This window comes from Haematobia irritans, chromosome 3 (genome assembly GCF_050003625.1).
Source record: "Haematobia irritans isolate KBUSLIRL chromosome 3, ASM5000362v1, whole genome shotgun sequence".
NCBI lineage: Eukaryota > Metazoa > Arthropoda > Insecta > Diptera > Muscidae > Haematobia > Haematobia irritans.
Window position 1 is genome coordinate 182,563,583 of NC_134399.1, and position 22,009 is coordinate 182,585,591.

The 22,009-nt window shown below is 32.6% G+C and overlaps 2 protein-coding genes and 1 long non-coding RNA gene across 4 annotated transcripts; 1 reads left to right on the forward strand and 2 right to left on the reverse strand.

The window, feature by feature from the left end:
• Positions 1-3,216: 3,216 nt before the first annotated feature.
• On the reverse strand, positions 3,217-5,917 carry LOC142230035 (uncharacterized). Its single transcript, XM_075300645.1, has 5 exons — positions 5,481-5,917; positions 4,998-5,412; positions 4,547-4,750; positions 3,935-4,481; positions 3,217-3,878 (listed from the first exon to the last, which is right to left on the reverse strand). Exons 1-5 carry the CDS (start codon positions 5,856-5,858, stop codon positions 3,719-3,721), a joined length of 1,704 nt encoding a protein of 567 aa, XP_075156760.1. The 5' UTR covers positions 5,859-5,917; the 3' UTR covers positions 3,217-3,718.
• A 724-nt stretch (positions 5,918-6,641) lies between these two features.
• Positions 6,642-7,120, reverse strand: LOC142231613 (uncharacterized). The gene is made up of 2 exons (XR_012720842.1): positions 6,899-7,120; positions 6,642-6,830 (listed from the first exon to the last, which is right to left on the reverse strand). It is a non-coding gene; the product is annotated as an uncharacterized LOC142231613 (long non-coding RNA).
• A 1,435-nt stretch (positions 7,121-8,555) lies between these two features.
• On the forward strand, positions 8,556-20,824 carry LOC142229505 (zinc finger C4H2 domain-containing protein). 2 transcript variants are annotated; one of them, XR_012720421.1, is made up of 3 exons: positions 8,556-9,264; positions 11,473-12,000; positions 18,981-20,824. XR_012720421.1 is itself a non-coding variant. In XM_075300069.1 (2 exons), the coding sequence occupies exons 1-2, from the start codon at positions 8,809-8,811 to the stop codon at positions 11,944-11,946; spliced, it is 930 nt and encodes a 309-aa protein (XP_075156184.1). In that variant the 5' UTR covers positions 8,556-8,808; the 3' UTR covers positions 11,947-15,561. The 2 variants fall into 2 exon arrangements, 1 of the variants encoding a protein (XP_075156184.1); XM_075300069.1 differs by lacking the exon at positions 18,981-20,824 and having other exon boundaries at positions 11,473-15,561.
• Positions 20,825-22,009: the final 1,185 nt, after the last annotated feature.

A 22,009-nucleotide genomic window follows, 5' to 3' on the forward strand; every position in this document is an offset into this window, starting at 1 on the left:
CGAGTTTAAGGTGTGTACTATGTTCGGTTTTTTCACTAAAACACTAAATTAAAAGTCCAAAAATAGTTATGAAGACTATTATATTTTTATCAAGTCTTATCAAATAATGGATGGAAAAGATCCAATGAATTGATTGATAATCATTTTATATTTCTAAATTAATTAATTATGAAAAGTAACCGTGAAAAAAAGCTGGTTTTCAGCTTGAAAACTGAACATAGTACTCACCCTGCCAGCATTTCAGAGTTCCATTTCATCCTCATCGCTACCACAGACTCGTAAATGTCACCACAACCATCGCGAACTGTGATGGGGGAAGCATATCAAAAAGTACAAAATGTACATGAAAGTATTTTGCCATCACTACTGTTAGAAGAGCCATTTTATTTTTTGTGAAACGCCAAGCGCAACCAGCTTGTTATATTTTATTTAAATAAAAACGAAAATAAAGTTCTGAAAACATAGATATTACGCTTAAAATTGTGAAAGGTATATGGTGAACAATTTTCGACTTTCCAAATAGAATAAAGTGATCGTTTTTCAAATATTTTTCCAGGCACGCTGTCTCCATCGAAAATAAACAAACTGGCTGATAGACGCTGCAATATGTAACTTCCCTGCCAACATTTTTTGAATTTGGGGGCGCTTCTGAGAATCCCCACTACGTCGAAAACAATCATATACGACATCAAAAACTTGTCGGAAAAGCGCCGTCACTATTGAGAAGTTGTACCACGCCAAGTTACTACGAAAAAGTTTCTCATCAGTGCAATTATTAGGTGCCTATTTAGATCAATTTCGAAGGACGCCAATAAGAATCCCTGCAAACTATCAGAAAAAGTGCATTTTAAGGTAATTGTAGAAGAATCATTGTGGTCAAGTAAAACACGATTGTGTAGATGTTTATTGATTTGATTAAACATTTATAATTTCTTATAAATATAACATTTTTCGGTTTATCTCATCACATTTAACATAATTTTTTGCATAAATAAAAGATTGATGTTGAGTTACAAGTTGCAAGTTACATGTTGTAGCGTCTATCAGCCAGTGCTTTTATTCCCAATGGAGGCAGCGTGTCTGGAAAAATATTTGAAAAACTATCACTTTATTCCATTTGGAAAGTCGAAAATTGTTCACCAATATACCTTTCACAATTTAATCGTAATATCTATGTTTTCAGAACTTTATTTTCGTTTTTATTTAAATAAAATATAACAAGCTGGTTGCGCTTGGCATTTCACAAAATATAAAATGGCTCTTCTAACAGTAGTGATGGCAAAATACTTTCATGTACATTTTGTACTTTTTGATATGCTTCACCCATCACAGTTCGCGATGGTTGTGGTGACATTTACGAGTCTGTGGTAGCGATGAGGATGAAATGCAACTTTGAAATACTGGCAGGGTTGTTACTTAAAACTCAACACCATTAGATAAACCGAAAAATGTTATATTTAAAAGAAATTATAAATGTTTAATCAAATCAATAAACATCTACGCAATCGTGTTTTACTTGACCACAATGATTCTTCTACAATTACCTTAAAATGCACTTTTTCTGATAGTTTGCAGGGGTTCTTATTGGCGTCCTTCGAAATTTATCTAAATAGGCACCTAATAATTGCACTGATGTGAAACTTTTTCGTTGTAACTTGGCGTGGTACAACTTCTCAATAGTGACGGCGCTTTTCCGACGAGTTTTTGATGTCGTATATCATTGTTTTCGACGTAGTGGGGATTCTCACAAGTGCCCCCAAATTCAAAAAATGCTAACTATGTTTTTAGCACTTAATTATCATTTTTATTTAAATAAAATATAAGAAGCTAGTTGTGCTTGGTGTTTCACAAAATATAAAATGGCTCTTGTAACAATAGTGATGCCAAAATACTTCCATGTACATTTTGTACTTTTTGATATATTTACCCCATCACAGTTGGCGATAGTTGCAGTGTCACTTACGAGTCTGTGATAGCGATGAGGATGAAATGGAACGTTGAAATGCTGGCAGGGTTGGTAACTAACATTAAAATGTAAACAAAACAAATTGAAAATATTTAACAAAGATTATAGATTACAGAAGACGGGAGATTGGCTGCTGAGCACATCAAACCATTTACCACATTAGTTTAATACTCGAACCAAACGCGTATACGACAAGTATTGACATAGCATTAAAATGCAAATAAAAGGAAATTAAGAGCACGAAATAAATTTCCATAAAGGTGGGTATAAAGTTCGAGTTTAGCCGCTAAAATCGTCATGTTTTCACGATTACTTTTCTTTAATACTCCATTTTAAGGAATATAAATTTTGTGAAAATTTGCTTTGGGATATTCCCCATCAAGTTTTAATAAAATTTGCAACAAATATGTATAATTTCATGCTTTTTTCTTACTGATTTAGTTTTCACTTTAGCGATTTTAGCGGCTAAACTCGAACGATTACTTTTCTTTAATAATCCATTTTAAGGAATACAAACTTTGTGAAAATTTGCTTTGGGCTTTTCCCCATCAAGTTATAATAAAATTTGCAACAAATATGCATAACTTCATGCATTTTTCTTACTGATTTAGTTTTCACTTTAGCGATTTTAGCGGCTAAACTCGAACTTAATACTCACCTTAAAGGTGAGTACTATGTTCGGGTTTTTCACCAAAACACTAAATTAAAAGTACAAATATATTTATGAAGACGATTATATTTTGATCGAGTCTTGCCAAATAATGGATGGAAAAGGTCCAAGGAATTGATTGTAAATAATTTTATATTTCTAAATTAATTAATTAAAAAGTAACTTGAAAACAAGCTGGTTTTCACAAAGTTTGTATTCCTTAAAATGGATTATTAAAGAAAAGTAATCGTGAAAAAATGACGTTTTTAGCGGCTAAACTCAAACTTAATACCCACCTTAAGGTAAGTACTATGTTCGCTTTTCGACTTGAAATTTTCGCGGTTACTTTATCAAAATAGTTCAATATAAAGCAGATAAATTAACACAATTGATGCGCTGTTTCTTGTTCCTCTAGATTTCGGCATGACTTTACGGGAATATGTTTGTTATCGTTTATAATTTTGATTATTTAAGGAAAAGTAATCGCGAAAATAAAGTGGTTTTCAATTCGAAAACCGAACACAGTACCCACCCTTATCTGTAAACAACTTATTCGCTGCTATGCCTTAAAACGTTCGCATTTTATTTAAAACTCAAGGTATATTCTTAAAATATTTCATTTTATATTCAGTAGATTTACGCTAAATTTAGTAATATGAGATCAAAAGTATAGCAACATAAGCCAAATAATATTGCTTCAAATTTTTATCGTAGCTCCCGCATTGGATATCTTAAAATTCTAGTTCTTTTTGTGTTGGGTTTACAAAGAAAATAAATAAATACAAACATTTTTGTTGTTTTAGTTAAACGAATTATGATTAGAAGCAATCGAGATAAAAATAGCAGGCATCGTTTCGAATTGTATTAGCATACAAAAAAATAAATACAAATTTTTTAATGTACTTTGGAAATGCTTCAACAATTTTGGAATGGTAAGTTGTAATTGTAATCTAAATCGCCAGTGCTTTAGAGTTTTGTTAAATTTTGTTACATTCATGTCTTGCACTTTTGATTTTTACTTGTGAAACAAGAACTTAGTATCTACCTTGCATTGAGAATTTCAATTACTTCTTGTTAGTAAAGTGTAACTATTTTGGTCGCATTTAACTATCATCTTTAACATCAGAATCATCATCTGCAGATTGTTCCTCCAAATAGAAGTGGGGAATTTTGTTTCGAACAATGTACTCATCCAGCATGCTATCCGAATAATTTTGATCCGCATGTGTTTTAAAATGTGCATTTTTTAAATGTATTCGCAACCTATTTTTTTAAAAGTATTATAATAAGGATTAAATAAGGTACTTCAAAGAACTTACTTTTTACGAACACCATAGCCTTTTCCGCAAATTTTACAGGTTAAAGGATAACCGCGATGCTCATATGAATGTACTCTCAATGCTGATAAATGAACGTATTCCTTGTCACAAACTTTACATTTGTGGCGAATACCATCATGTTGCTTCAAATGGGCATCGTAACTCCATCTCACGGCAAAACCTCTTAAGCATATCTGGCAGGTGAACGGGTAATCTTTGGGGTAGTGTGTTCGAATATGATATTCCATGTCCTTTGGGCGTACAAATTCTTTCGAACAACGTGGGCATTTGATAGTGTTGCCTTTATGTACCTGCAAATGTAAATGCAGATCCATCTTCTTTGGGAATGTTTTTGAACAAATGTGGCACAGATAGTCTACTGCACTGACATTTGTATTGTCATCATGGACCCTACTGTGAGTTTGGAGTTTTTCTTCGGAAAAGAAATGGCGATCACAGTTTGCACATTCGTAGCGCCTCAGTTTATCTTTCTCATGTATAGCTCTGTGGTGTTGTTTAATCGTGCAAAGTCTATCAAAGGTACGATCTGTTGAGAGAAATGTGAAAACAATTCTGCTTTCGACTTAAAAACAGCAATATTTGAAAATTTACCACATTTAGAACATGAATACAGGACAGCATTTTTATGACGATCTTTATGAGCTTTCATGAAAGCGGGAAGAATGGCTTGTCCACACAGATTGCAGTCCTCATGTTCTATATTGTTATGAATACTGTGCTTATGGAAATTTAAGGCTTTTTGGGATATATGACGTCTATTGCAAATATCACAGGGGAATGTTAGTGTAGATTGATCTGAAAATACAAAATTTCGATATATTTATGTATAAGTGCACAAAGAAGATTACAGATTGAATGGACACAGTGAATAGATTTGTTTCAGTAACTCTAAGGGATGTAAGCAAAGAAATAATTTGCAAAAAGAAGCTTTCTTTAGAATGAACCATTGAAAGGACTGTAGTTTCCGAAATGTAGGCGATACTTTCATGTCATATGACATCACAGAAGCCATTTAAACCTAATGTATTTTTAAGCAACATACCATGTTCATTGTCGTAATGCTCATAAAGTTGTCTCTGAGTTGAAAAATTTGTTCTGCAAAGCAAGCATTTAAAGTCAACATGAAAGACTTCTCTAGGCACGGTTTTCCACTTTGTGCTGTCAATCTCGAAATTGTCCGTTTTTACTGAATTCTCCTTAATTGAACTATTATCAGATTGACCCAAGTCTTCAACATCATTGCTATTGCCTAATTGTCTGGCATTAGTTTTTTCTACGTTTATTACTATAGCATTTTCAGAAGGCCACATATTAGAATTATCAATTTTGTCTTCACAATCCTCCACATAGTTATCGATATTGTTTATTTGCGTATGAGCTGAAATTCTAACTATATTATTCTCGAGTAAGTTATCATCTAAAATATCTGTTTCTACTGCATCTTCAATAACATCCATCTGTTGGAAAAGAATATATTTCAATTACTTAAATTTTTATGTTTTTGTTATATGTATAGATTCCTTACCACAGACTGCTCTCCATCTGAATGTATACTCCCCAAGTCTTCTAACAAATCATCACCTACGTCCTCAGAGATACTACTGTCATCTTTGAATAAATCGTACGTCGACAGTAAAAACTCTTCGTTCTTTTGAGACTGCAATATGAACTCAATGGTTTTCATCATTTGTTCATTGCATATTTCACAGATATATGGATAATCGGTTAGAACTATATTCGAAATTGTGCGTTTTGTTTGCAAACAAAAATGGTAGCATTCCAAATAGCTTCTTGCCACAATACCATTCCTAATATACACCGGAGGATTTGGAATTTCCATGAGATCGATAAATATTATTCGATTATCATTTTCTTTGAGGCATACACGACAATATTTCATCATGCTTTATAATTAATAAAAATATTCTATACTTTCAATTTCACATCTGCTTATGGATTGTTTTCATTTTTCGATACAGCTGAAGCTAACAGCTGTCAATTTAAGGAGAATTAGTGAATATATCGTAAAGGCCAGTACTCTGTTCGGTTTTCGAGTTGAAAACCACTTTATTTTCGCGATTACTTTTCCTTATATAATCACAATTATAAATGAAAATAAACATATTCCTGTAAAGTCTCGCTGAAATCTTTAGGAAAAAGAAACTGCGCGTCAAGTGAGTTAATTTTTCTGATTCATATTGAACTGTTTTAATAAAGTAACCGTGAACATTTCAACGCGAAAAAAGAACATAGTACCTACCTTTAGCCACTAAAATCGTCATTTTTTCACGATTACTTTTCTTTAATAATCCAATTTAATGAATACGAACTTTGTGAAAATTTGGTTTGGGATATTCCCCATCATCTGAAATCTGCAACAAATATGTATAATTTATGACTTTTTTACTGACCCTGCCAACATTTTTTGAATTTGGGGGCGCTTCTGAAAATCCCCACTACGTCGAAAACAGTCGTATACGATATCCAAAACTCCTCGGAAAAGCGCCGTCACTATTGAGAAGTTGTACCACGCCAAGTTACTACAAAAAAGTATCGCATTAGTGCAATTATTAGGTGTCCTTCTGCACACTTTTAGAAAGACGCCAATAAGAGCCCCTTCAAACAATCAGAGAAAGTGAATTTTAAGATAGTTGTAAAAGAATCATTGTGGTCAAGTAAAACACGATTGTTTAGATGTGTATTAATTTTATTAAACATTTATAAATTCTCATAAATATAACATTTATACGACTATCACATCACATTTAACATATTTTTATGCATTAATAAAAGATTGATGTTGAGTTACAAGTTGCAAGTTACATGTTGTAGCGTCTATCAGCCAGTGCTTTTATTCCCAATGGAGGCAGCGTGTCTGGAAAAATATTTGAAAAACTATCACTTTATTCCATTTGGAAAGTCAAAAATTGTTCACCAATATACCTTTCACAATTTTAAGCGAAATAACTATGTTTTCAGCACTTCATTATCGTTTTTATTTAAATAAATTATAAGAAGCTAGTTGTGCTTGGTGTTTCACAAAATATAAAATGGCTCTTGTAACAATAGTGATGGCAAAATACTTTCATGCGAATAGTGATGGCAAAATACTATCACAGTTGGCGATTGTTGCAGTGTCACTTACGAGTCTGTGGTAGCGATGAGGATGAAATGGAACATTAGGGCTGTTTTCTTTTTGCATTGGATACAACATTTGTATGGACTATCCAGAACATTGTTGCACTGGTGTTCTATCCAGAACATCTCATCAGTGCAATTCGCGCCGATCTTGCCAGATTGTGTTTTGATAAAGTGACGCTTCATCGATTCACAATAGCACTTTATTGTGACTAATTTATCTAAAAAGATGAAATTCAAAGTGGTATAGTGTCATAAATAATCGCAGCAGTAAATATTTATTACTAATTGGAGCATTTCATACATTAAAAATGCAAGATTTCACTACATTTCTGTGATTGTTTTTGAACAGCTGATGACAGTGTTGCATATTTTTGGAGATATCCTGGATAAACGAGTACTCTGTTTTCTTTTAGTCCTTCACGGCTTAGGGTATCCAGTGCTAAAAGAAAACAGCCCTATTGAAATGCTGGCAGGGATAAATATATTTGTACTTTTAATTTAGTGTTTTGGTGGAAAACCCGGACATAGTACTCACCTTAAGTTTTCACTTTAGTGAAAATTAGCGGCTAAAGGTGGGTATTAAGTTCGAGTTTAGCCGCTAAAATCGTAATTTTTCCACGATTACTTTTCTTTAATAATCCATTTTAAAGAATAAAAACTTTGTGAACATTTTGGGCTATTCCTCATCAAGTTATAATCAAATCTGCAACAAATATGTATTATTTTATGCCTTTTTTAACTGATTTAGTTTTCACTTTAGTGAAAAAATGACGATTTTAGCGGCTAAAGGTAAGTACTATGTTCGCTTTTCGCGTTGAAATTTTCGTGGTTACTTTATTAAAACAGTTCAATATAAAGCAGACAAATTAACTCAATTGATGCGTAGTTTCTTGTTCCTCTAGACTTCGGCAACACTTTACAGGAATAAGTTTGTTTTCATTTATAATTTTGGTTATTTAAGGAAAAGTAATCGCGAAAATAAAGTTGTTTTCAACTCGAAAACCAAACATAGTACCTACCCTAAACTCGAACTTAATACCCACCTTAAGGTAAGTACTATGTTCGCTTTTCGAGTTGAAATTTTCGCGGTTACTTTATTAAAACAGTTCAATATGAAGCAGACAAATTAACTCAATTGATGCGCAGTTTCTTGTTCCCCTAGATTTCGGCAAGACTTTACAGGAATAAGTTTGTTTTCATTTATAATTTTGGTTATTTCAGGAAAAGTAATCGCGAAAATAAAGTGATTTTCAACTCGAAAACCGAACATAGTACCCACCTTACGCTCGAACTTAATACCCAAACATTTCAAACCCCAAAACATGCTTGGTGAGAACGCCATATAAAATATGAACGGCGCATTAGGACAATTCCTACAGAGTTGTATAGAGAAAATTGTTATGACATAGAACGATGCCAGTCTTGGTATTTGAGATTGGCAGCCCTGTCCACATTAATATTAAAATTATCGCAGCGTAAAGTTTCGTAAAGAGTGTATTCCTTAAATTATTTTCTACCCAAATATAAAAGCAATATATTAACTAAATATATCAAAATGGTTCCGAAAAAGGCTTGTGGTATTTAAATATTTTAAGGAAATAAAGATATATCTCAGATATTATAATAAGTGGATACATAGATTGCGTCCTGCTGAAAACCACCCCCTTTTTGTGCTGTAAATGCAATAAACCTGAACACTACATACATACAAAATGGCTACCACTACTCCAGATATGCCTTCAAGCAATGAACGCCACTATTATGCTAAATTGGAAGCAATCAAAGATATACGAGACAAAACTGTCTCCCTTGAGAAACTTAAAGTGCGGATAATCAAAGAAGTAAAGTTAAGCGATGATGAAGACAAATGCCTGGAGGAGTATCGCAAAGAATTGGAGCACCTATTGGAAGAGAAAATGTCACATGTGGAAGAATTGAGACAAATTCACGCAGATATCAATGACATGGAAAATATAATCAAACAGACTAAGGATAATCAAACTAGATCTGTGGATATGGCTAATAGGCATTACGAAGAGTATTTGGCATTAAAGTATCAAATAGACCACATGCGGCGTGACTATTTGGGATTGAGTCCACTGAGAGATCTACACGAGGAGGAAGGCAGCCCTATATCAAAGGATAGATTTCAAACAAATTTATTGAAGGTAATAATTTAGACTAAAGCAGTCATAACAAATATCATTTAGTACAAGAGGGTGTAGTCTTGATAACTAAACTCGTCACCGCTGCGTTGGTCCTCGTAAACTATCAATGTATTTGAATATTATTTTGTAATATTCATTTAAAAAATCTAATTTTCAATAATTTGTCTTTTGGAAAGTTGAAATTAGTGAAGTAGAATGGCCGATATTGGTTAAGTTTAAAAATTTGCTTCATTCCAAGGCTGATTGGATATTTCGGCTTTGGGAAGAAATTGTAATATTTTTTAATAACTCAATTTGAAAAAGATCCATACTGTGGTATAAATGTACAACAAGAAGAGACGAGACGAGACAGATACAGTGTGACTTTTACAATAACCGCACACAAAAAAAATTTCACGAAACATTTTCCATTTACAATTTTAATTAAGTTTTAAAAAATATTCAATTAAAAATTTAATTGATTCAACAAATTTTTTAATTGAAATAAAAATCAATCACAAAAATAATAGTATCAATTAATTTTTTAATTGGATCAATTAACTTTTTAATTGACCTTCAATTAATTTTTTAATTGATACTATCATTTCTGTGATTGAAGACATTTCAATTAAAAATTAATTGGATCAATTAATTTCGTGATTGAATCAGACAAAAATTTTTTTGTGTGCGCGTCATGGGTCGTTTTATGATGTCCATCAGTGACTTAAAAATTTGCATTGGTTTATTTTTCGACCAGAATTGGTAGAAAATGGTTCATCAGATATGCATTTGAATGACCAATCCAACAGTAAAAGGAGTAGAATAGGCAATATCGTTCAAATTGGTCCAGAGTTAGACATGTTTATGCCTGTAATATTTTTACGGGATATTTACTCAATAATGAAAGAGCGAAGTTTAAAATTTTGAATTCCGACTTGAACTTCGATTTATTCATTGCATTTATGTTACGAATGAAAAAAAATCAAAAAATTATTTGTTTCAAATATGCTTAAAATAACAGAATGTATGTATAAAAAGAGGTTTGTATGCACAAACATTTAAACATATATAATCTGATATACATACAAAGTTATGCACCAACCAATGCACCGCAGACGACGGCTAAACAGTTGCAGTATTTAAGTGCATACGTGTATGTATTCGTTTGCAAAATTATTTAAAAATGCATTCAGATAGAAAAATATGTTTATGAACGTAGATAAAATCTATATTTTGCAAATGCAATTATGTAGCTCAGGACCGGACTTGAGGTTAACACATGGCTTGCAAAGAGTATAACTTGTCATTTTGCACAGGCAATATAAATGATCAATACACGTGGACACAAATCTCCTTAGATTTTAATATCATACTTTTGTTTTACTAATAAAATTCTAATGCCGAGGATATATTTCACATCAAATTTTTATCAATTCGGATTGGAAGGACAGCATTGCGTGTACAAAGTGATGCAGAGTATAATACAGTCGACATAGCCCTAATTTAGATTTTACTTGTATTTTATTTTGATGAGCTAGTGAATTCTGTGATTTTACCACATAAGGTGGATACTAAGAGTTTAGCTGCTTAAACTAAAGAAAAATCTGCAAAAACAGAATGAAATTAAATCTTCTTGTTGGAAAGTAAGTGTGAAGTAAAATTACAGTATTAGAGCGATAATACCAACTCGGCAACCCGGCACATGTGTGTTAATGTAGAAACATAAATATGTTTGTTAAAGTAGAAAATGATGGTTCTAATTTAAAAACATTACTTTGAATATCGGATTCGATTAGGGCTGTCACTCAGGATTAATACCGTCCCGAAATCCCAGAATTTCCGGAACGGGATTTATCTCGAATCCCGGGATTTTTAATTTTGAATCCAAAGGCTTTTCAGGATTATGAAATATAATCAAAATTCGTTAAATTTCTGGGTTTTTAGGATTTTTATTATTCATTTTATAAATTGTTATTGGCCTAATTTGGCTTATTGTATTGTCGTAATAAATTGACTGTATGAGATAAATAAATTGACCGCAATAAGATAAGATCGCGTAAATCTGATAAAACTTTGGGTGCCTTGATATTTTTAAGATGTTACTTAAAACGATGAACCATAAAAGAAAATCATTAAAAAACATTTTAAGGATTTTCTACGAATTCATACGAAAGCAATATGAAATAGCTCTTATTTTATTTTTTATTCATATGATTATATTTTTTATAGTTTGCATACGAATCTAAAACCCGATCTGAAGCAGCCCAGTCGTCATTAGCCAGACCGCACCCCAGGCATCCATTAATGCCAGAGGCAACGGTCACGGCATTACCACCAACTGCTCCGAATAGCGCTGGATCTGGAGCGCCACCACCAACAGGAGGTCATGCATTTATGCCGCCTGCACCACCAGGCTCTGGAAGTAATCCTGCATCTGTGGTACGTCTGGGAAAAGGAGATTTTTCTGCACCACCTCCACCTCCACCTCCAACGAATCGTTTGCAGCAAACACCTTCAATAGGTTTAGGCCACCATCCCACTTTTCGTTCCGATTTTAATGTGAATCTCAGACAACAACCACCACCCATGAAATCTTGCCTCTCGTGCCATCAACAAATCCATCGAAATGCTCCTATTTGCCCGCTATGTAAAGCAAAATCAAGATCTCGTAATCCCAAGAAACCCAAAAAGAAGAATAATTAATGCTGATGAATGAATTCTTCGCGCCATTCAACAGGGTATCAAATTCTCTGATGGGTAAGCTCATTTTATATAACAGAAAATCTTCGTTACAATCGTCATAAGCAGATAAGTTATTTATTTCTTACCATTTCCAAGCCATATGTGTATTTTAATTTTAATAATTACTCAGTATTTAGTATATTATTATTTTTAAATATTATGAAAATGTAAAAATTTCTTGCCAATTTTTTTAAACGACATTCGTCCCACGCTTATTTGGAATTTTAAATGTTTTTCCTCTGCAAGTTTATAAAGAGAAAAAATTTTAATCCAAAAATATACTTGGCGTGAACGCTGAATTAACCTAAAAATTAGGGAAAATATTTAGAAATGCTGCCATGATGCAACCGTTAGATATCGTAGTTTTCAATAACATCAGTTGTCAAAAAATTAACCAATCTTGAGACCATTCTCCAATGGTTTTGATTCATTCCGGATAGCGTCTTCTGCCATTCTTCGATCTGTATTTTTTAAAGAGTTTATCAACATGCAGAAAATTGCCACTCCTCTCTTTACACCTGATATTTTAGTGTATCAACATAACAATGGCGTTTATAAATAGACGAATCCTTGGTAGATGTGAAGAGAAGCCCAAAAATCGCAAAGGCTAACGGAGTGTTGCCAAATTAAAATCTGTGTTAGGCTATAGAGGAAAATGAAATAAAGTAGTTCTGCTACTGCAAACTCACAGCTATGTACAGTGGTTTCTTTATATGGCTCTGTTTAAACACTTAATGCGTCGTCCTTCTCTGTATGTGATTGGAAATAACATGTGTAACATGAAATAGCTTGTTTGCCGTTCAGAACGTAATGTTTGAAACGAAAAACGTTTTTATGGTTTGTCCGAATATCATGAAACCTGTCGCAATTGTTTTTATAAAAATATGTCATCAGATACTTCTGTGCCCTTGACCAAAATCTTTACTCGATCCTTGGACAACCTTTTTTTCTTACCTACACTGTTTTCGAACAAAATGGGCAAATATTTTCCTTTGTAAACGGACTCAATAGCTATACATGATCCTTGAGTATCACATTTGCTCTCTTACATCTTATCTTTGAAATCTCCAGCATATTCGCGAATGCCAATAACTTAACCACTCTCACGAAAGACAATACAATCAATGTTACCTCGTCACTACTTGTGTCATAAATTCTCGACATGTTGTGACTCGCAACAGAATTTGTTTTCGAGTTTGTTGGTATAAACTCTTGCGTTTGTCGTCTCTCCTACATCATCCATCTTACGGTTCTTGGAACCCCTAGAAAGACTTACATTTCTAGAACGGTGCTATCATACCACTGCCACCATTTTCCGACAAAATGTTAATATTCTCCACATCCATATCGCTCTTTGATACTATTAATGTGTTATATACTTTTTAGAATACCAAAGTTAATATTCAAATTCAAATGTTTATAAACGACATTATCGTGTTTTCGTTTCGGGTTTCAAGAATAATTGTTCCACTTTTTGTACAGAGTTTTATATGCAATTCAGATCTTGTGCAATGATAAAATAACCTGTAAAAGTGAAGGATAACAGCAGTATTGCCAAAAACGAGGATATCCTTTGAATTATATTTTATATCTTTTTTTTATTTTTATTAATAATGCGTAGTTATTACAGCTTACGTATTTAATTAGTATATATCTCTATTCATCATTACTGTTATTGTAAGACTCCAGCTCTAGCTTGTTGTCTTCGTAATTCTTTCTTAACATATTTTCTTAAATACCGTATAATTAATATAATTGTGAGGATTACAAACAATAGCATTACCACGTCGACGCTGACGCTGACCGCAGTGGATGCTTTTGCATTTACATCTCGTTAATTTTGGTTTGGGTTCCTCCCATCGTTAAGATTTTCTCTTGTTTTTTTCTTCCTTTTTGTCTAGAATCTTCTTTTTCTTTTTTTATATTATACTACTATAAAAACAATGATTGATGGGAGTTTACTTATTTTTCTAAACTCTGCTTCCAATTTATCAATTATAAGCCACATCTCTGACGCAACTTCCAAGGTGCTGGTGGGTCTGAACTTATTTCTCATCTTCAGAGTTGCAATCTCCCTGCGAAGGCGTACTAGACGGCCTCTGCGTCGATGCTTGGGGTTTTCCGTTATTGGTCGAGACTCAAGGTTTCTCTGTTGCCTCTGGCAGTATTCTTCAATCGTTAGTCTACGTGGTCCCGGAGTTTCCTTCATACAATTCTCGTCCGGCGTGCAGGGACCTGGCATCTTTAGCTTTGCTTGTTGGTCTCTCAAATCAGTTACAGGATCGAAATCCGCAGGATCGCCATGTAAAAGTTGAGGATATCAGCAGGATTACCCAAAACGAGGATATATAATATATATAGAGAATATAAGCCTGCCTACCCGGGTGTGCCGGAGCTTAATAACGCCAATGGCAAAAATGTCCTGGCGGGACTACAGAAGCGCCTTGCCAATATTTAGGTGATTCGCGGCACTCAAAAGCGCCAATGCGAAAAAGTGAACTCCAAGGATTAGTGTTGAACACTGATTAATTTTAATTCTATTCTTTGGGTTTTTATACAAAATTTCTTAACCTATGATTTGAGTTGGACCTAGAGTCCATTCCATAATTTACCACTAATAATCTAAATACTATGTTTACATTTGCTTGTCAGCATACGCTTGCGATGGTTCTGTTGCAACAATGTAACTCAAATTTATTGAACTACTTAAAGGGAATCAATTGACGATCAAGATCAAGACAAAACAAAATATACGCGAAAGAACCAAAGCAAATGTATGTTGATAATATTCGGTATTCAATATATATGTAATTACAATAAATGGTGATGGGCATACTACAAACCGAACAACGCAAGATTAAGAACCGAACTGAAAGAGTTTATTTGTATGCTAATGAACCTAGAAATAATATTTTAAAAACACACAATGTTTTGCCATATGTATTATTTATTTTACAATACCAATGTTAATATTTAAATTCGAACGATTATAAACTACATTATTGTGTTTTCGTTTCGAGTTTCAAGAATAATTGTTCCACTTTTTGTACAAAGTTTAATATGCAACTCAGATCGTGTTCAATCATAAAATAACCGAACAAGGCAAGATTAAAAACCGGACTGAACGAGTTTATTTCTTTGGTAATGAACCAAGTAATGTGTAGTGTATAAAATTAAACTAATGTGATGTATATGATTGTTTGGACTTTATTAGTCTGTTTACTTAGCCGGTATATCAACGAATAATATCATAAGTCTAGGTAGCCATCATATATACATTAGTATCGGTGTACTATCGAGGAATAAAGATGCTACTAAGCTGACTCCAACGCCTCTTGTTGTAACTGAGAGCATCTGGGCTCTTTGATTTGTAACATCTTTCAATTTGCTTTCAAGCTCCCTCTCTCCTCCACGCCCCGTATCCCTTTCTCTGGTAATGAACCTAGAAAAATTATTTTAAAACCACACAATGTTTTGCCATATGTATTATTTATTTTACAATACCAATGTTAATATTTAAATTGGAACGATTATAAACTACATTATTGTGTTTTCGTTTCGAGTTTCAAGAATAATTGTTCCACTTTTTGTACAAAGTTTAATATGTAACTCAGGTCGTGTTCAATCATAAAATAACCGAACAAGGCAAGATTAAAAACCGGACTGAACGAGTTTATTTCCTTGGTAATGAACCAAGTAATGTGTAGAGTATAAAATTAAACTAATGTGATGTATATGATTGTTTGGACTTTATTAGTCTGTTTACTTAGCCGGTATATCAACGAATAATATCATAAGTCTCGCTAGCCATCATACATACATTAGTATCGGTGTACTATCGAGGAACAAAGATGCTACTAAGCTAACTCCAATTCCTCGTGTTGTAACTGAGAGCATCTGGGCTCTTTGATTTGTAACATCTTTCAATCTGCTTTCAAGCTCCCTCTCTCCTCCACGCCTCGTATCCCTTTCTTTGGTAATGAACCTAGAAATATTATTTTAAAAACACACAATGTTTTGCCATATGTATTATTTATTTTACAATACAGATGTTAATATTTAAATTCGAACAATTATAAACTACATTATTGTGTTTTCGTTTCGAGTTTCAGAATAATTGTTCCACTTTTTGTACAAAGTTTAATATGCAACTCAGGTCGTGTTCAATCGTAAAATAACCGAACAAGGCAAGATTAAAAACCGGACTGAACGAGTTTATTTCCTTGGTAATGAACCAAGTAATGTGTAAAGTATAAAATTAAACTAATGTGATGTATATGATTGTTTGGACTTTATTAGTCTGTTTACTTAGCCGGTATATCAACGAATAATATCATAAGTCTCGCTAGCCATCATACATACATTAGTATCGGTGTACTATCGAGGAACAAAGATGCTACTAAGCTGACTCCAATGCCTCGTGTTGTAACTGAGAGCATCTGGGCTCTTTGATTTGTAACATCTTTCAATCTGCTTTCAAGCTCCCTCTCTCCTCCACGCCTCGTATCCCTTTCTTTGGTAATGAACCTAGAAATAATATTTTAAAAACACACAATGTTTTGCCATATGTATTTATTTTACAATACCAATGTTAATATTTAAATTCGAACGATTATAAACAACATTATTGTGTTTTCGTTTCGAATTTCAAGAATAATTGTTCCACTTTTTGTACAAAGTTTAATATGCAACTCAGGTCGTGTTCAATCATAAAATAACCGAACAAGGCAAGATTAAAAACCGGACTGAACGAGTTTATTTCCTTGGTAATGAACCAAGTAATGTGTAAAGTATAAAATTAAACTAATGTGATGTATATGATTGTTTGGACTTTATTAGTCTGTTTACTTAGCCGGTATATCAACGAATAATATCATAAGTCTCGCTAGCCATCATACATACATTAGTATCGGTGTACTATCGAGGAACAAAGATGCTACTAAGCTAACTCCAATTCCTCGTGTTGTAACTGAGAGCATCTGGGCTCTTTGATTTGTAACATCTTTCAATCTGCTTTCTGGCTCCCTGTCTCCTCCACGCCTCGTATCCCTTTCTCTGGTAATGAACCAAGAAATAATATTTTAAAAACACACAATGTTTGCCATATGTATTATTCATTTTACTATACCAATGTTAATATTTAAATTCTCGCATTTCTAGAACGTGTGCTATCATACCACTGCCACCATCTTCCCAGAAAATGTCACATCAATATCGTTTTTTAATCCTATTAATTTGATGTATACGTTTTAAAGATACACTATGTTTTGCCATATGTATTATTCATTTTACAATACCAATGTTAATACTTAAATTCGAACGATTATAAACTAAATTATTGTGTTTCCGTTTTGAGTTCCAAGAATAATTGTTCCACGTTTTTTGTACAGAGTTTTATATGCAATTCAGATCTTGTTCAATGATAAAATAACCGAACAGCGCAAGATTAAAAACCGAACTAAATGAGTTTATTTGTCTGGTAATTAAACAAGAAAAAATATTTAAAAAAAAAAAAAAACAATGTTTGCCATATATTATTCATTTTACAATACCGATGTTAGTATTTAAATTTTTATATTTGTAGAACGTGTGCTATCAAATCACTGGCACCATCTTCCGAGAAAATGCCACATCAATATCGTTTTTTAATCCTATTAATTTGATGTATACTTTTTAAAGATACACTATGTTTTGCCATATGTATTATTCATTTTACAATACCAATGTTAATACTTAAATTCGAACGATTATAAACTAAATTATTGTGTTTCCGTTTTGAGTTTCGAGAATAATTGTTCCACGTTTTGTACAAAGTTTTATATGCAATTCAGATCTTGTTCAATGATAAAATAACCGAACAGCGCAAGATTAAAAACCGAACTAAATGAGTTTATTTGTCTGGTAATTAAACAAGAAAAAATATTAAAAAAAAACAATGTTTGCCATATATTTATTCATTTTGCAATACCGATGTTAGTATTTAAATTCTCGCATTTCTAGAACGTGTGCTATCATGCCACTGCCACCATCTTCCGAGAAAATGTCGCATCAATATCGTTTTTTAATCCTATTAATTTGATTTATACTTTTTAAAGATACACTATGTTTTGCCATATGTATTATTCATTTTACAATACCAATGTTAATACTTAAATTCGAACGATTATAAACTAAATTATTGTGTTTCCGTTTTGAGTTTCAAGAATAATTGTTCCACGTTTTGTACAGAGTTTTATATGCAATTCAGATCTTGTTCAATGATAAAATAACCGAACAGCGCAAGATTAAAAACCGAACTAAATGAGTTTATTTGTCTGGTAATTAAACAAGAAAAAATATTAAAAAAAAAAAAACAATGTTTGCCATATATATTATTAATTTTACAATACCGATGTTAGTATTTAAATTTTCATATTTGTAGAACGTGTGCTATCAAACCACTGGCATCATCTTCCGAGAAAATGTCACATCAATATCGTTTTGTAATCCCATTAATTTGATGTATACTTTTTAAAGATACACTATGTTTTGCCATATGTATTATTCATTTTACAATACCAATGTTAATACTTAAATTCGAACGATTATAAACTAAATTATTGTGTTTCCGTTTTGAGTTTCAAGAATAATTGTTCCACGTTTTGTACAGAGTTTTATATGCAATTCAGATCTTGTTCAATGATAAAATAACCGAACAGCGCAAGATTAAAAACCGAACTAAATGAGTTTATTTGTCTGGTAATTAAACAAGAAAAAGTATTAAAAAAAACAATGTTTGTCATATGTATTATTCATTTTACAATAACGATGTTAGTATTTAAATTTTCATATTTGTAGAACGTGTGCTATCAATCCACTAGCACCATTTTCCGACAAAATGTTTGCATTCCTCACATCCATATCGTTCATTAATCCTATTTCTTTGTTGTATAAATTAAACGCATTGATAGGGTTTTATTATTATTAAATGGTTTGTTATAACTTATTTATTACAGTTCATGTTAATGACTAAGTATAGCAACTGCCTCTGACTCTAAAGAAAGCATAAACTTCCACCAACATTCTGCGCTGCGCTGCTGACTCAACGTCTGGTGTAGAAAATCTGACTAGTAGCTCGTGGTCGATGTGAGTTGTGAGAACTTGTCGATATTCCCGTTTTCAGGTATAAAGACGCTGACATTGTAGCTCGTATCGTTGATGGATATTTATTTGTTTTGGTTGCATTATTGCAACTGCACAGTGGGACAGTGGAGCTACGATGGTATCTTATGATAACTTATACTTTTTAAAAAAAGATACACTATGTTTTGCCATATATATTATTCATTTTACAATACCAAAGTTAATATTGAAATACAAAAGTTTATAAACTACATTATCGAGTTTCAAGAATAATGGTTTCACTTTTTGTACAGAGTTTTATATGCAATTCAGATCTTGTTCAATGATAAAATTGTAAAATATTAGGATTGACATGTAGAATACGTACAACATGTACGACAAAACTCAGATACGAAATGAAGTATACACCCAGAACTTGTGTTCAACACTGATTCCTCTTTATTGTATTCTTTGGGGTTTTATACAAAATTTCTTAACCTACGGTTTGAGTTGGACCTAGAGTCCACTCCATAACTTACCACTAATAATCTAAATACTATGTTTACATTTGCTTGTTAGCATACGTATTTAAAAGGAATCAAATGATGATCAAGAATTTGGTCATAAAATACAAAATTGCTGCAAATACAAAATTGTCTATCAAAGTCTGACAATGTGGATTTGAACAATCGTTTCTTCATGTATTTAAATGACTCATTGCACTGATGTGTCCATTCATTATTATTCAAATTCAAACGTTTTTGGTTTCAAGAATAATTGTTCCACTTTTTGTACATAGTTTTATATGCAACTCAGATTGTGTTCAAATCATAAATTAACCGAACAATGCAATGTAAAAAATCGAACTGAAAGAGTTTATTGTAGAACAGGTAGAACATGTAAATTAATAAATAAAATAAAATTTTTGAGTCCTCTTTTTCTTTGCGTTGCTATGCACCTATTTTTATTGAAGGATTAGAGAGAACTGAATATTAAAGTTTTTGTAACTATACTCCTTTGTAGAAGAACCACGCCGATGCTGATGTTGCAGACGGCAGTGACGGTTTTTTAGACACCCAGATCTTGTGGTGAACACTGATCGATTTTTATTCTATTCTTTGGGCACACTACAAAATAACCGAACAACTCAATATTCAAAACCTAATTGAAAGAGTTTATTTGTCTGCTAATGAACCAAGAAATAATATTGTAAAAACACACAATATTTTGTCATATGTATAATTCATTTTACAATACCAATGTTAATATTTAAATTCGACGATTATAAACTACATTATTGTGTTTTCGTTTCAAGTTTCAAGAATAATTGTTCCACTTTTTATACAAAGTTTAAATGTAACTCAGGTCGTGTTCAATTCATAAAATAACCGAACAAGGCAAGATTAAAAACCGAACTGAACGAGTTTGTTTGGAGTTGCACTTTATTAGTTTGTTTACTTAGCCGGTATACCAACGGATAATATTGTTACGTTTTTTATTACCCGTCAATTAAAATACTGTTTGTTTCAATAACGTTAATCTACAATTTATTTACTAGGACTTTACACTAATTCACTTTACAAATTGTTCACACTGATGTTATCCGTTTGACGCTTTAATAAGGACTGACTCGTTAGCAGCATGCGAGCGCTTTTATATATGACGGTTTGGCAATGCGAGAATATTCTGGCAGCACTGCAATATTCTGGCAACGCCAGAATATTCGACCATTAAGTTATTCATCTGGTGGCTGCCAAACACATATACACTTAAAAATTTATATCAAACTATCCATTTTTAATCAAACTAAAAACACTAACCCCCATTTTTATGAAGCTCCGTTAGTGCTACGTTAGCTAACGAACTTTTATACCGTGATATATACATATCTGCCATCTTGCGTATGCCAGTTAGAAATTTAATTGCTCAAATTTTTTAAGTTGAAAGTTAACCGGAGAAAAGATATTTTCATTTTTCTTTCTGTTAACTGGCAGTTAAAGCCTAACGGAGCTACATGAAAATGGCCGCAAGTCAGTTAAGAAAATAATTGAAAATAGTTACGTTTTTAATGGAAAAAAAAACAAGTAAGGAAAGTCTAAAGTCGGGCGGGGCCGACTATATTATACCCTGCACCACTTTGTAGATCTAAATTTTCAATACTATATCACAGCCGTCAAATGTGTTGGGGGCTATATAAAGGTTTGTCCCAAATACATACATTTAAATATCACTCGATCTGGAAAGATTTTGATAGACTTCTACAAAATCTATAGACTCAAAATTTAAGTCGGCTAATGCACTAAGGTGGAACACAATGTTAGTAAAAAAAATATGGGAAACCTTTAAATCTGAAGCAATTTTAAGGAAACTTCGCAAAAGTTTTTTTTTTGTTTTTTGTTATTATTATTAACAAAAATTCATATAGTTTACAATTTATTTATGATTTATCGCTCGATATATATGTATTAGAAGTTTAGGAAAATTAGAGTCATTTTTACAACTTTTCGACTAAGCAGTGGCGATTTAAGAAGGAAAATGTTGGTATATTGACCATTTTTGTCGAAATCAGAAAAACATATATATGGGAGCTATATCTAAATCTGAACCGATTTCAACCAAATTTGGCACACATGACGGTATTACTAATTGTACTCCTAGTGCAAAATTTCAACCAAATTGGGCCAAAACTCTGGCTTCTGGGGCCATATAAGTCCATATCGGGCGAAAAATATATATGGAAGCTAAATCTAAATCTGAACCGATTTCAATCAAATTTGGCACACATGACAATACTACCAATTGTACTCTTTGTGCAAAATTTCAAGCTAATCGGGATAAAACTCTGGCTTCTGGGTCCATATAAGTGCATATCGGGCGAAAGATATATATGGGAGCTATATCTAAATCTGAATCGATTTCAACC

Excerpts from the sequence above, each read along its gene's own strand:
- LOC142230035 (XM_075300645.1), bottom strand. The coding sequence starts at position 5,858 with ATGATGAAATATTGTCGTGTATGCCTCAAAGAAAATGATAATCGAATA. Across the intron at positions 5,413-5,480 it reads CAGATGGAGAGCAGTCTGTG|ATGGATGTTATTGAAGATGC; the intron begins GTAAGGAATCTA and ends CTTTTCCAACAG. Across the intron at positions 4,482-4,546 it reads GTATTCATGTTCTAAATGTG|ATCGTACCTTTGATAGACTT; the intron begins GTAAATTTTCAA and ends TTCTCTCAACAG.
- LOC142229505 (XM_075300069.1), top strand. The coding sequence starts at position 8,809 with ATGGCTACCACTACTCCAGATATGCCTTCAAGCAATGAACGCCACTAT. Across the intron at positions 9,265-11,472 it reads TTCAAACAAATTTATTGAAG|TTTGCATACGAATCTAAAAC; the intron begins GTAATAATTTAG and ends TATTTTTTATAG.